This window comes from Ixodes scapularis, unplaced genomic scaffold (genome assembly GCF_016920785.2).
Source record: "Ixodes scapularis isolate PalLabHiFi unplaced genomic scaffold, ASM1692078v2 PGA_scaffold5__190_contigs__length_132052651, whole genome shotgun sequence".
NCBI lineage: Eukaryota > Metazoa > Arthropoda > Arachnida > Ixodida > Ixodidae > Ixodes > Ixodes scapularis.
In genome coordinates, this window is record NW_024609880.1 from 68,217,826 (window position 1) to 68,233,221 (window position 15,396).

General features: G+C 45.6%; 1 protein-coding gene across 3 annotated transcripts in view; it reads left to right on the forward strand.

Moving 5' to 3' along the window:
* LOC8043730 (rap guanine nucleotide exchange factor 4) overlaps window positions 1–15,396 on the forward strand; it is a 308,461-nt gene that overhangs the window by 243,472 nt on the left and 49,593 nt on the right. For all 3 annotated transcript variants that reach the window (XM_040504817.2, XM_042294110.1, XM_042294109.1), the window contains 2 exons: window positions 10,196–10,430; window positions 13,462–13,645. In XM_040504817.2, the coding sequence (XP_040360751.1) occupies window positions 10,196–10,430; window positions 13,462–13,645 (419 nt within the window). The remainder of the gene's footprint in view (window positions 1–10,195; window positions 10,431–13,461; window positions 13,646–15,396) is intronic.

Here is a 15,396-nt window from a genome sequence, read left to right on the forward strand (position 1 = left end):
CCATAGAACCAATCCCACGAAACAGAATGCGGGAACATAGTATGCCACACCCTGCAGTTCCTAAACTGGCAGTGACCATATGCGAGTTGTGCAAGCTGTTCTGCTTCTTGCACAGGGGTTGAGGTGTGGCATCAAAACTCCGAGCTCTGATTGGCTCTGTTTGGGAGGAAAGTGAGGAGACCTCAATGCTGGCTGCCTCGAGGTCTGCCCACTATCCTGCCAATCGAAGCAAGTGAGAGCTCGGCGTTCTGACGTCGCACCGCAACCCCTGCGCAAGAAGCAGAAGAGCTTTCACTCCGCATAGCTTCAGGTCTTTAACGTGCAGCACACTGTAGCATTTGAACGAGGTTGACGAAGCGTTGTTTGTGTCGCTGGTCCAGCAAATCCTTATCGAGTGCTTGCTCTGAGCGCGAAGAACCGGAGGGTTCGTTCGCGCTCATACTTAACTGGAACGCTAGCGCGGAAATGAACTTTTAATGCAGAAATGAACCGCGGCATAATAGCTTTCCGGCATTGTTAAGCCAACCGAAGAGATAGCATAGATGTATAGTAGGACGCGCCAAAGACAAAGAAGTCGTGCCGAGCACGAAAGCGTGTAAGAGCGCATTGAAAAAGACGAAGATGCGCCATTAGTAGGCTTAGTAGTGCCTCCATTTAAGTATGATCGTTACTATACGTTCCCTACCTCACTGCAGGGAGGGACATTTTCGCCGACTAATCGCAACTTTGTGGCTTCGTCCGGGGCAAAAAATACATTTTAACGAAAGAGATTGAGCTAAAAAAAAAAAAAAGAAAATTAATAATGAGATTAATTTGCATACCGCGCCGTTCCCAACGCGTGTCATCTTTTTTAATGTAATAGTTCCGCCGACGGGGTCTCGATATTGAACTGAAAGGAAACAATTTCGTTGTGAAAGACTATTATGCCTCCTTTGTTTGCATGATTTGGAGAAAAGGAGAAGCAAAAAATTAACGCGAATGCCATTTCTTTCTGGGCACTTGCGCGTTTTATGGAACATAGCTGAATATTCATTAATGGCCGCTTAGAGCTCCCCTCATTCCTCCCTGGAATAAATGAACTTATGCTTAAACAAAGGCCGTGTGCCAGGCACATCGCTCCTCTCCTTTCTCCTTCGCATTAATGAAATGTGCGCAATTGTCACTGGTCGCTTGGGAGCAGTGGCGTACCAACTTGTTTTTGAGTGGGGGGGCAAACCAGACCCTCTCCCCCCCCCCCCCCCAAATCGAAAATTCGGCGCAACTTTTGTCCAACTTTTCTAAAGATTTGGCAATGATTCGGAAAAATTACAACGTTACCAGACTTAACATTGATATTTTGTTTTTTCTCACGAAAAAAATTTTGCTTCTTCTTCTTAAAATAAATACAACTTGTAGTGCCTATTGAAAGAGTTATGACTAAATAAGGTGATATTCTAGAAGATAATTGTATCGATGTCGCTTTTGTGTGTTTACTTGTAATTTTGGTGTATGCTTCCAGAAAGTGGCGTGACAACGAGGTTGGGTAGTAGCCGGCACAGTCACGAATCACACTACGAGAGCTTTGATTTTGAGGCTTCATCAGCGCACGCCTGCAAGTGTGTTTACATTGTTAATATAAAGGCAATCACTGCGTTCTTACTTTCTCTGGTAGTCGCCGTTTCGTGCGCGAAAACGGATGCAACGGTTGCTGAGCATTCACCAGAAGAAATAACAATATTGTAAATATGCATGTTTTTCGATTTGAGTCACTTGACGTCAGCTTTGCATGAAAGTGCGCGTTCCATATTCGCAACGTGCCGTTTTTAACCTTTAAAATTCCGGTTTCTGGTGTTCGGACACACACGGATGTTTAGGAAGATGGGGAGAGTTAGGAATGGTCGGATGTGCAACGTCGACCATGATAGTTCTGTGTTTAACAAATATTTTTCATCAGTGTTTACTAACCAGTGCTTACCCTCCGTCCCCACTCTCCCTGAAGAGCTTTACGAGCGCATGCATCCTATTAACGTTAACTCCGCCGGTATTATAACATTGATTGACAAACTAAAACTTACTTCGTCCGCTGGAACCGATAACATCAACTCTAAAATTTAAAAGAAACACCAGTGTTATTTCGAGTGAGTATTTAAAACTTATCTTTATTCAGTCCTTATCTCAAAGGTGCCTTCCATCTGACCAAAAGGTGGGAAGGGTAATTCCCAGTCTTTAAACAGGGCAGCCGCTCTTCCGCATCTAATTATCGCCCTAATTCATTGACTTCAATTTCTTGCAAACTACTTGAGCATATCCTCTACTCCAATATCATGAGGCACCTATCATCCCATTTCTTTTCTTTAAACAGCAGCACGGTTTTCAAAAAGGTACACTCTCCGGCAATATGAAAGACCCACTGGGAGCGCGTGGCCGAGGCGGTGGCTGGCGGGGGCGCTGCGAGCCCTCCGGGCAATTCCATTCTGCTTCGAGGGGAGGACGCTCACTCGGGCTCAGATAAAGCGAAACGCGCTTATCAGTTTGTGCCGAGTGCCGAATGAGCGTCCTCCCCTCGAAGCAGAATGGAACTGCCCGGAGCGCTCGCAGCGCCCCCACCAGCCACCGCCTCGGCCACGCGCTCCCAGTGGGCCTTTCATATCGCCGGAGACTGTACTTTCCTGCGAAACACAACTCTGCGACTTCATCCATGACTTGCACACTAACCTTGAACCTTGAACCTTGAAATGAAAAAAACTGACGCAGTTTTTTTGTTTTTTTTCCAAAGCGTTCGGCCGTGTTTTTTATCAACGCCTTCTTTCTAAGCTATCATCTTTTTGCCTCGACCAAATAACCGTTTGCATCGATTCGTGACTTTCTTTTTTCCCGTGTACAGGTCACGTCCATAATGATCATGAATCTTCCTTAATAAATGTATCTCCTGGTGTTCCCCTGGGGTTCGTACTTGGGCCCTTACTCTTTTTAATATTTATTAATGACATCCCCATTGGGATTTCTTCAAAAAACCGCTTTTTCGCCGACGACTGCGTCATCCATAACAAAGTAACTTGTGTGCAAAATAATAACCAGCTTCAGGAAGATCTAGAGAAAATTAACAATTGGTGCAAAGAGTGGAATATGTCATTAAACAAGTATAAACGCAAACTAATCCGCTTCACCAAGAAAAAAAACAAACACTGTCATTTAATTACTTCTTGTACTCCGATCTGATTGAGACCGCTACTGTGTATAAATACCTTGGTGTAAGGCTAACATCTGACCTTCCCTAAAATAACCACATTGAAGTCATTACTGCCGATTCATCTGGAACTCTTGGACTAAGCAGACGTAACTTAAAAATGGCTCCACCCTTTGTTCGTAAGCTAACCTTGGACACGTACGTCAGACCAAAAATAGAATATGCTTCAACCATCTGGAATACCCATCGACTGTACCTCATCAATACCCTGTAGAGGCAGTTCAGAACAGAGCTGCTCGCTTCATTTCATCCACTTATGACTTTTTTTTTCAGTGTCTCAGCGCTAAAAACTGAACTAACCATGTCCTCTTTGCAGCTTCGCAGAAAAGTCTCTCAGCTGTGCTTTATTCACAAAATCTACTACCACATTCCCGACCTCAAAACCACTTTGTTATTACCCCCCGACCGAACATCTTCTCGCCTCAACAACGTCTGCACCATCAAGAACATTTCTGACTCTACTAACGCTTTCAATTGGTCATTCCTTTCTCAAGCCATCAGCCACTGGAACAGTCCCCCATCCTCCATTGTCACCATCTTGGACCCTGCTGATTTCTCCTCTGCAGTAAAACTACACCTTTCTTGGGCCATGTGATGGTGTGCGGGGCTAGGCAGATAGGTGAAAGCCCTTACGCAGAGCGCCTGCCGGGCCAGACTTGTACGTAGTTCAACTACTTTACTCAAGTTACTGTAGTTTACCTACTTTTCTGGGTAGTTTAGTAACTTTTAATTACATTTATATTCTAGTAATTCGTAGTTTACTTAAACTACTTTTCCGAGTGACTTCCACTCAAATTACAAATTACTTTCTAATTTTAGTGGTTGTTTTGCCTATCAACACAGAAAAGATGTCGGAAGGTCAGCTGATATTTGCAGAGGGGGAAGCATGCGGAGTAGAAAAGGGGGGGATGGGAAGGAAGAAAGTGATTTAGATAGTCCAAAAAACCCCAAAATTTTAACGAGCCCCCCCACTGCAACAACACTGCTACGGGGCGCGGGGAGCGAACAGACACGACGCAAGAGAGGTCGAGTAACTGTGGGATTAGCTCCGAATAGTGGCGTTTCTTTGTATTCCGAAGCTCAAGGAGACTTGACGCATTTGAAGAAAGGGCTTGTCCCCGCTTTTCTCCAATGTAGGAATTCTTGCCTACTACAGGAGGTGCACACACTGCTCCTTTTACGGTGCAGGCGATAGAACCCCTAACAACGACGCTCACGCCGGATGGGCTGCTCGTGTATCACTCGAAGCGCGTTAACCCACCCCCGCGCCTGCGTTCACGCCGCTTCGCGGTGACGGTGTGCGGCTGTTAATTACAAATCTATTAACCCACCTAGCCCCCCCACCCCCCATACACGCCGCTTTGCGGCGTCCGGTCGGCAACCCAAGCCCCGCTGCCCCCCATGCACTTCCGTAAATAGAGTCGATACGATTTAGTTTAGCGATGTTTCGTCAACAACATTCGTTTTTTTAGTGTTAATGGTAAAAAAGAAATGTAAATATCGCCAAATGCCTCGACAAAACAAAATATTCAAGAAAAAAAATAAAAAGAAGTAAGCCGGCCCACACCATAAATAGAACATGGGTCTGACACGTATGAGGCAGACATCTCACCACTAAGTTACGCTACCTCTTCGGAAACTCGCATTGCATCCGCTGCCTATGTTGACGGCGGCAGCGCCTATCTCCAAGCAAGCAAGCAAAACTTTATTTTGTGTAAGGGCCTACGTCCTGGTCTGGACGGCCCGTCCGGCCCATGTCTCGCGGATGGATTCCGTTAGGTTACCGTGTAGCCTTGTTCGTGGGGCAAGGCTCCACAAACCAGCCAATCCGGCGTGCGTGAGCACCGTTGCTAGGGTTTGTATTGCCTGCGCGTTAAAAATATGCCCGCGCGGGTCGGGGGGCAGTGCCCTTGGTATTCCTTGGGCGCCGCCGGCCTGTGTCTGCTCTGCCCAGTGGCGGCCGTTTCAGGGGGGCAAAACGCATGCCTTGCCCCCCCCCCACTCTGAGAACTGGGGGGGCAAGTGCCCCCCTTGCCCCCCCGGTTGGTACGCCCATGCTTGGGAGGGAGATTGGCGGAAAGACTCACTTTCAGTTCACAGCGGAGCATGTTTAAGGAACACGTTCCCTCACGGTGTAGTGTACAGTACATGATATAAAATATGCGGATGAATGAATCGCACCTCATCTAATGAATCGAAGTCTATGAAGCCACCAAAGCCAAAATCTTTGGCGGAATCGGGATTTCAACACTGGTTTTCCGCTGCTCTGTCATCTCTGCTCCTTCGTCATCACTTTCCCTGAAATTGTAGCGATGCTTGTTTTTGCTTTCCTTTTTTCTTTCTTTTGCCTTGTTTTTTTTTTCTTTTTTAAGCCGGAAGCTTCTGTCGATTGCATTCCTTCCTTTCGGCAACAACGCTTCTTCTTTTAAAAGCGATATTTTATATTTTATATTTTCAATGGTTTGTTTCGGTGCTCGCATTTCGGCGGAGCCATAGACCGTATTCGAGGCTCTAGAGTAGCCCTTTGTTTGCTCGGATATTTTTTTTTTAATTATTATTATTTTTTTTTTTTTACGTGTTTCGCAATTTCTGATTGTGTGTGGGTGGGTGGCGTGGGTCGGATTTGCAGCGCGCGAGCGTTCGAGAAAACTATTGTGGGGTGATGCCGAAGATGAGATTCCAATCTGAGACCTGTATGAGATGATACTTGTATTTCGTATGCCGTAGGCTTTTGGCGTATTTTTTGTGTTGTATTTAATCGACGAAGGTTTCGTTTGATCCGCCGCATATTTTCTGGTGACGAATTTTCTTACGCCAAGATTTTCGCTCGATTGGAATGCTCTCAAATTCTTCTGCTGCTGCCGCGCCGCCGATCTGGAGCGCGAAGAATTGCTTGGCTCTCATTCGCAGAGGCGCGCACTTTATACGTAGCCTTCATGTGACGTCGTTCGCGGCCATGCCAGTTTTTATGCGCCGCGAGCGTTTGGTTTGCCATGTTAGTTTCACATATCAGATGTTTAGTTCGAAGAGACCAGTAAGCAGAAATAACGCTCGGTACCCAGGAATGGCGACACTTGCAGGCTATTAATAGGTGTATTTATACCCATACTTGTACAATTATGGGCTTTCTTTTGCTGTGACCGAGGTGTTTACCAATAATCCATGTCGTCAAGACATAGGGTCAGGTTACATTATGCAATTTCGCACCTATATTCGTACTGAGAGCATCTATACTTTTCAGAAATTTAAACCTTAAAGGTGCCCCGAGGATTTTTCTGGGGTCGCCTAGATATGGCGATAACTCACTCTGTTGGCTCTAAGGATCCTAGAAATCCTAAGGATCCTAGAAATTAAAAAAAAAACAATAAAAGATCGCAAGCTACGGAGGTCATATCCGGCGATAAGAGGAGCATGTTCCGAAAGCAGGACCACTGTTCAGCATTCGAATCCTCGCGCCTTTGACCGATGGAGCCTCAGAGTGATATCTCGAATGCGCGAGGCTTGCTGTCCAATGCCCACACAGCCGGACTACAATTTAACCCAGTGAGCGCGCGCTCGAGAGCTGTCGACCGGATACATCACTCGTAGATACGAAAAAACAAACAAACAGACGTGGTGCGCTGTTTTTGAGACGATTATTGCACTATTACTTTCCTTCCCCGCGAAAAATTAATATTTTTCGACTACCTGTATTTGCTTTTATCATCTACAAAAATATACATATTTTGTAATAACAGCACTTGCAATCTGAACGAAATGTCGCCTGTTCATTGGTCTCATGTCCTGACTTCCGAAACAGTGCCGCTGCCATCGCCGGACAAGAATCACCTCGGTGTGCTCGAGCTTTGATTGCTTTTTTAATAGGGAAATTGGCCGCGCATCGTTATGATTTATAGATTTCTAGGATGCTTAGAGTCAAAAGAGTGAGGTATCGCCATATTTAGGCGATCTCAGAAACCTCCTCGGGGCATCTTTAGCGTGAAAATTGTTCTCCATGCATCAGATATTAGAAGCTCGCGTGAACGGCTAATAGCCCTAGTTAGGAATAACTTCTATAAAAATTAACGCTTTCTTGATTTTGGCGAAAGTTTAGGTGAGAGTTTATCAAAGCACTATGACACTCAAGAGAGCATTAAATTACGCTTGCTGTTAACGCCAAGGGCGCCTGATGGCTTGAAGAGCGCATTGGATGCGATAAATGGCATGTCCTGGCTAGCACCAATAATTTAGGTGGACCTAATGTAGGTGGAACTACTTAATGATCTTTTTGAATATAGAAAAAAAAAATTAGGTTTGCTTTTAACGCTTTTTTTTTTTCAACTGCATGCGCTTGGACAACTTGAATTCTCAAAAACGAATTACTTTGAAACAAAGCGGAGTCTTTTTTGCATTGAAATAAAAATTAACCCATTGTTTTACTTTTTCCGAAATTTTCCACAAAGTTGTTTTCCCGGCGGAGGAGTACCTTCCATTTTCTGGGGAAAAAAAATAGCCTCTAGAATCAGACCAAGATTCAGGGAAGGATGGTAAAACTCACTGAAGCCACACCATCGCAGGGCTACGAGTGCCTTAAACAGCTTGCGGTACCCTGGCAAAGGGGAACCTCTCCGCCTTTTCAGCTTCTCTTCTTCACTCACCCACTGCCTCCCGAAGGAGCACCCTTGTTGACAGTTTTCTGCGCCACTTCTCCCGATGACTTTGTCTATTGCTCTCATAATTGAACTTTAGGATTTAACATTGGCAGTTTGTAACAGAAGATAGCAACTAGTGCAAAAGTAAACCCTTCATTATTAAAAAAGAAAAAAAAAAAAAACCCAGAAAATTGCGTGTTGGTCTAACCCTCTGTTACTACCGCGGTAAAAAAAAATTCGATGATAATAAATATTTGTTGAATAGCTCTGGACGGTCCACCACCTGAACTGCAGTCAGCATTCTTAACGTCATTTGGGAGAAGTCGAGGAGCAATTTACTTTCGTTTTCAAGAACTGGAATTAATTTTGACCACATCCCGTAGGGATATAATTGGCTGAAGAGTTATAAGGATGCACAGCTATTATCTAGACGACCGCACATAAACCATTATCTTGGATGTCTTTCGCTTTACGAAATATGTCGGCTCTGAAAGGGGGCTGCTTTCCTACGCCTCATCGGCCTCGGATGAGAACGGAACTTTGAACATAATGAGGGACGAGTCAGTATTCAATAGTCAACACTCCATCATGCGCACACGTTGGCGAATTTGAAAGAGCAAATTTAAAGGGGCAGTGCAACGATTTTCAGACTTTGGCCAATTAACTGCAGAAATTAATCTGTGTCACCCATGCAACGAAAAACAGAAAACCGCATTTTCTTGCGAGCGCTAGTTTTTATGAAAAAAAAAAAAATGAAACAAATCGAAGGTCAAAATGACCCTCAATTCTCCACGTCGCCTTTCGAGTGACGTACTCTGGGGGATCACGTGGTTTCCCTTTGGGATCTCTCTTTAGAGACTCCAGCCGCTTCCTCTACGATTATCGACCTTTGAATTATTAGCGTCGTCGAAGGTCGCGGCGAGTGATCGACACAAAAGACGGTTCGCCACGGGGGTGACGGCAAGTGTAGCAGCGGAGGGGGACAGTTTTTTCTTTCGCTTCCGCGTATCCCCCAAGGTACGTCACACATCAGTTTCGTCAAAGAAGTAGTGCATCGATTTGGCAGTTTGTATTTTTTATATTGTTTATCCAGGCACAAGTGACCAAAAGCGCGTCACATTGCCTTCATAAACTGCTATTCCACTGCGTAATCGCAAAGAAGAAAAAGAAATATTTTCCGATCTGCAGCCGCTTGTGGTGGTTAACGGAACTGATCTGTGGCGTACCCTGGGGGATATGCGGACGTGAACAAAACCTGTTCCCCTCCGCTGCTACACTCGCCGTCACCCCCGTGGCGAACCGTCTTTTTTGTTGATCGCTCGCCGCAGCCTTCGACGATGCTACTAATCCTTTGAAAGTCGAAAATCGCAGAGGAAGCGGCTGGGGTCCCTAAAGAGAGAATTCAAGGGGAGACGACGTGATCTCCCGGAGTACGTCACTCGAAAGGCGACGTGGAGAGCTGAGAGGAACTTTGACGGTCAATTTAATTAATTTTTTTTAAATAAATAAAAATAAAATAAAATAAGACTAGCGCCCGCAAGAAAATACGGTTTTCTGTTCTTTGTTCCATGGGTGACACAGATTAATTTCCCCAGTTTATTGGCCAAAGTCTGAAAATCGTTGCACCGCCCCTTTAACCACCGCATGCGGCTGCAGATCGGCAAATATTTCGTTTCCTTTTTTGCGATTACGCACCACGGCATAGCAGTTTTTCGGGGCAAGGTGACGCGTTTTTGGTCACTTGTGCTTGGATAAACAATATAAACAATACAAACTGCCAATTTTTTCAACACTAAAACCGTTGCAGTACCCTTTTAAGATGGATCCACATCTAGACTCCTGTGGCGAAATTTAAACAAGTACGAACTTTTGCCAGACTCGCTGCTCGAGGTTTATAAAAATACAGCTGCTGAAATAGGGACATAGACGATTCCTCGAAAGCCCCCAAGCGGATGCCATCTCGGTCCTGGTGCGTTCGGTAACGATCTGGTGCTGCCGTGGCACAAATGTTTGCACGCTGTATCGCTCGTAAACATCCAAATATCTTAACTCATCATAGGTTTGGATCACCGGGGACGCCATTGTTGCAGTCGCTGACAACTCAAGAAACGCAAGGCGTTGCTTGTTATCCTCGTTCTTGCGCCTTGATTCTTTCTTCGGTGCTCTTATGGTCAAGCGCCGCAATCTCGTGGACACCGAAGGGATAATGAGGTTGCTCGGGACTCGTTACGCCCTGCGTTTTTTTAAAGTTGTCCGTGTGCATGGAGATGAACGAGTGGAGCGTCAGCTTCTGGTCTTCCCCATTTGAGGATTAACCAGAACCGTTCTCCCTTCACAGCCGACGGCTCAAGTGTACCGGGCGGGATGGGTCCTCCGCACGCTCCTGCTGTACCAGGCGCCGCAGCTGGTGCGGGACCGAAAGTACCACACGCGCCACTTCCGGCGCTGCATGGTGGGCACCGAGATGGTGGACTGGCTGCTCCAGGTGCCGCCCACCCACATGCGGCTTAACTCGCGCGCCCAGGCCGCTGGCATGTGGCAGGTGCTGCTCGAAGAAGGAGTCATCAAGCACGGTATACACTTCCTCCCTCACACTTGCTTCGAGAGCCACCGAATAGGCTACGTTTAGTCCGCGGTAACGCTGCAGAAGACAGTGTGCAGACGCTGTCTGACCTCGTGTTTCTTCCTTGTACGATGGTCAGGTTGGGCATACATAAACCGTCTGCAGACACGTTCGAACGTGCTGGAGGTGTGTCGGTAGATGATGTCCTCATAACGTCCGTAGAGAGAACCGTGTCTTTTTTGTATTATGTATATAAGGAGTGGGGCTGCGGCTTTAGAGTACCAGCACACCATTCCATTTTTTTTTCTGCTGTTGTGGGCGCCGCCATTTTGGTGCTGCTTAATGTAGAGCGGGTGCGATAGACCCTTTTCAAAAGTCCATCAAGCAACATTGGCGGTCGCCATTGCTTGGCTACGAAGCGCGTGATTGGATTCGAGCCCTCGCCGAACGCAGGCGATCAGAGTATGTGATCAGATGATTAAATGATCAGAGTATGTGATCAGATGATTAAATGATCAGAGTATGTGATAAGATAATCAGAGTATGTGATCAAGCAATGGTGGGTAGGTGATGGCGCGCGAAATTTTAAACGTGTCTATTGGCAATCGTTGCACTTCGAAAATTTATTTCTCCCCGCAGCGCGCGCTACATGAGCGACGAAAATGTCAGACTTTTTTTTGCGATGCGGCGTTTTGACGTCGGCTCCGCCGCGGAGGGAATCAGGGATTGTCGGGCGGGAGGATCTCGGTTTACCAAAAAATCAGTTCGTTTTTTTTTTTTTTTTTTTTTTTTTTTAAAGACAGTTTTGTGTTTAAACGCTTTACTGTCAAGTGCAGCGTGACCGCTGAATTCGTCCGTGGTGGCGTGAAGAGTGGAAACAGGTAACCCGAACTGCAAGCGCGCACATCCCTCTCCCCCGCGACAACTGGTCGGCGTGAACGACGAGTTGCCTAGTGTGAATACCGCTTAGACACGGTGAGCGAAAGCTCAGGCGATGTCGTCTCGCTCTCACACGGACTGTTTTAGCATTTCTAGAGGACGGAAAATCGGTTACTGCGATTTCAGATATGGTTTCACATAATTGGCGGCAATGATTCTGAGCACCAAGATGACTGCAGTATCGTTACTCGGAAGAGTAGTGTAGCTTAGTGACTCGCTTCTGCTCACATGACATGAGTCTATAGACCGGGTGTCTCAAACTCATTTGAGGGGGGGGGGGGGGGGGGGGGGGCAAGGTAACCCACCCCTCAAATTTGGAGGGTCAACATAGGGCGGTGGAGCAATAAATATATATTAAGAAAAGGAAGAAAAAAATCTGCTATGGTGTTTCACCTTGCAAATTAAGCAGCCGAGTCTTTCAACAAAACGGGGAAATTTACTAAAGAAGGAAAATCGTGCCAATTGCTTTTTGTAAACTAGCCATTTTGCCAGTCCCGTCTTTAGCTTTGATTTATTCGTACGACTGTTTCGTGTTTGTGTCTACACGCGTTTTCACCCCAAGGAAAAAATAAATGTTGCGCATTGTTCATACGCCGTGCGAAGTAGTTCTTACAGGATTTGGTTGTCGGTTAAAGAAGCGATGCACTTCGTGTTTGAAGCGTGTACGTCTTGATAATGTATCATATATCTAATCTAAAATGCACCTACATATATCTTAATTACCTACACAAAAGGGGAAGTTAGTAATGCTACGCAAGGAACCGGACTTCTTTTACTATGGTTGTTGAGGTGGAAGCAAGTATAGTGTGATTCCGAAATTTAAAATACCGCTATCTAGCCAACGCTCTGAGATTTTTGAAAAAAAAAAATTATAAACCTGAATCGTTACTATGTCGCTACATTCACTCAGATTTGAATTTCGATTTCAATATGTATCGAACGCAGTTATTTTCGTACGGTAGCTTTTGTTTTCCTGACGATATTTATAGCAGTGTTAAATATGTTAAAATGTCATAAGAGAAGAGCTGTACCTTTGAAGTGGAAATTAATGGCCGACAAGAGGTCATTACTAACGGCGCATGCAGCGCTCGATGCATAAGAACGGGAGCTCGCCGGCACGGGACACGTGCGGGCCGCGTCCCTGAGAGTCGCGGGCTACGTGTTTGAGACCCCTGCTATACACCATACCAGGCACGTAGGCAGGATTTTGTTTCGGGGGTGCGGGGCGCTTATAACAAAATGCTGTATTAGGGGGAGGGGGGAGAGGAGGTCCCAGCAAAATGGAAGATTTCGGGGGGCCGGGCCCCATAGCCCCACCCCCCACTTGGCTACGTGCCTGGACCATACTGCACGACTTGGGCTATGCTTCGTTACATGAGTTGTATATTACGTTGTAAAATGTATGACGAACTCACCGTTCAGTAACAAGCGGCACGAGTGGTACAACTGCGCACGCTCACTGCCCAACAGCCTTGCTTTTTTTATTTTTTGGTATACAGTTCCTTTGTACACAACACTTTGTAGCATAGAACGCGTACAGGATTAGCAACAAATGAAAAGGAACAACAACAACATTTGTTATAGAATGCACGCCAAAACCTCGGTAATTTGTGCAGTATGCTCGTTAATGTTGGCTCGCTTCAGCTGGCGAATTCATTTGCGTCGTCTCGCTGTTTTTGAGCCTCACGTATTCGAACGAAACTTTTTTTGACGATGCGGTCTAGACAAAGATACCCTAGAATTACTCGAAGCGCTGGTTTTTTTTCCAATGAACCCTTAGTGAACTCGACAGCAGAGCAGCTCGCCATGGTCACAGCGTAGGCAAGCTGCTGTCACGAAATAATCATTATTGTGGCCGCCGCGGACGGCGCTTACGTCAGTGACGTGACATATGTGTTATTCGTGTGACTTACTCCTGTGTCGACTATCTATCCGCTTCGTGGCACATTTAGCAGTCGGGTTATATGAGTTTCCCTGTCATACCCAATTCGCGTAACTGAGCAGAGCAGCCTTCGTATACCACGGAGCTCAAAATAATATAATCTCTTACCTGTTTCTTTTTTCTTTTTTTTTTTACTTTTCGGGGCTTTACTTTTTCGCAGTGACGCACGAGCACCAGTTCAAAGACAAGTACCTATTCTACCGTTTCCGGGAGGACGAAGAGGAACCGACCAAACTGCCCACATCCGACGACAGACTCCACGCCGAGGAAGAGCTCCAAGACGTGCTGCTCCTGCTCATGCAGCTCACACCAGACGCTGTGCTGCGCATGATCTTGAGGAAACCGTGAGTGCCCCCGGCATTTACGTAGATCCGCTTCATTTCTTAAAGGCTTTTTAACGAAACCACTTAATCCTGGAAATTGGTGTGTCCGTCCGTCTGTCAACCAGTGCATCTGTACGCCGGATTTTGCTGGGAAATTGACGCCACGTGACCCCATTTTATCGTTTGACACAAAGATCTTACTCCGTGACGTCACGGTTTTGCGTGATGCAATGAAGTCACTTGACGTCAGGTCACATGACGACAGTTATTTCTGCTGCTGGGGAAGTTATTAAACGAGGTGTTCTTTTTCGCTCCTCGACAAGACAGTTTAGTGTCTTCTAAAAAATTAACCTATACGATCGCTTTTTAATTTCTACATTGCATGCCTTACAGGACTTCTAAGATAAAAAGTCGCTAGAAATGTTTTCATGGTTCTGTTTAAAAAAGAACAAGTGTATTGGCTCGTATCAGATTCTAGTGTGCGTTGAAGATGTGTCAGTGTCAACTGCGTGGCGAGAATCCATAGTTTAATTTTAAGTTAGGTTTAAGACGATGGCAGCAAATTATGATGTTTTTCAGCCAACACCGTTTCGATATACGTTCAATGAATAATTAACCCTTCGTTCTATTATAAAGCTTCTCCTCAGTGTCATCTTCGACATTCGTCCGTTCACTAAGTGCTTTACTTGCTTTCAAGTGTCACCCTGGCTGAGCTACGGGTTGCAATATATTTCATAGAATTATCCATACATATGTAGGCAATCCAAAAGGTCAGCGAAGGTACATAAAGAGGTAGGTTAAACGCTGATTTAGGAATCTGCGGTTGAGTACGACCAGTTGTGATAAATATTTTTTACGCTCCCCTAAGATGCACCGCGCGGACCTCAATTACCATAGCAACTCGTAGTAGCATATTATTGGAAGTTGTAATTTGCGATCACAATGAAAATCGGTCACACTTAAAAACACATGTGTGGACCTCCCTCTCGACGACCGCCAAATTTGAGCACGTATTGCTAGTCACTTTTCCTGCATTTCTTCCATGTGTTACAAATGCTTCGGAAGGATAGCGTCTGATTAACAAAGCACAATGGAGAGCAAAATATGCCTTATAAATGTTAGTATAGGTCATTATGTTCTGTAATATGTTTTGTCTAACACATGTAGATATAGGCTCTGTCTGATCATACAAAGAACGGAATCATTTCCACGGCGTTCTGTGCATTATATGATTTTTTTTTTAATATTTATCAAGCACACGTCAGTATTTGAGTTTTTTCTTTTTTTGTGTCCCCATGAAATGGTATTTTGCGTGGCACTACCTCAGATTTCGGTTAATATACTCTTTATAAACACCCCGTCAGTCACCTTGCCCGGAGGAAAACGCAGTCAAAACCCCAATATATTTCAGCTTTCTCGATCACTCGGGAACTGTATTTGCCCACGAATCTTAGAGTGAAACTTATGTTTACATAGCAAAGCTTACGAAGGTCGAGCAGCCAGTGGAGGCCGGAAGACCCGTTGGCCCAGCGCTAGATTTGAAAGCGCTACGGCAGCCTTACCTTCGCTCTCCATGGCGGTCTTCCCCCGGTTATTGAATCTGTTTTACGAACAGCATGTTTTCCTTCCGCGGTCGGCCCGTAGCAATATTTTGGTTCTGCATCGAGTCAACTTGACGGGACGAGTGCCGGAAAAGATAGCCTTATTGTGAGTCGGTCGGAAAGTCGGTCAGCCGTTCTAACACTGGATGACTCATATAAGGCCGCGCTCAC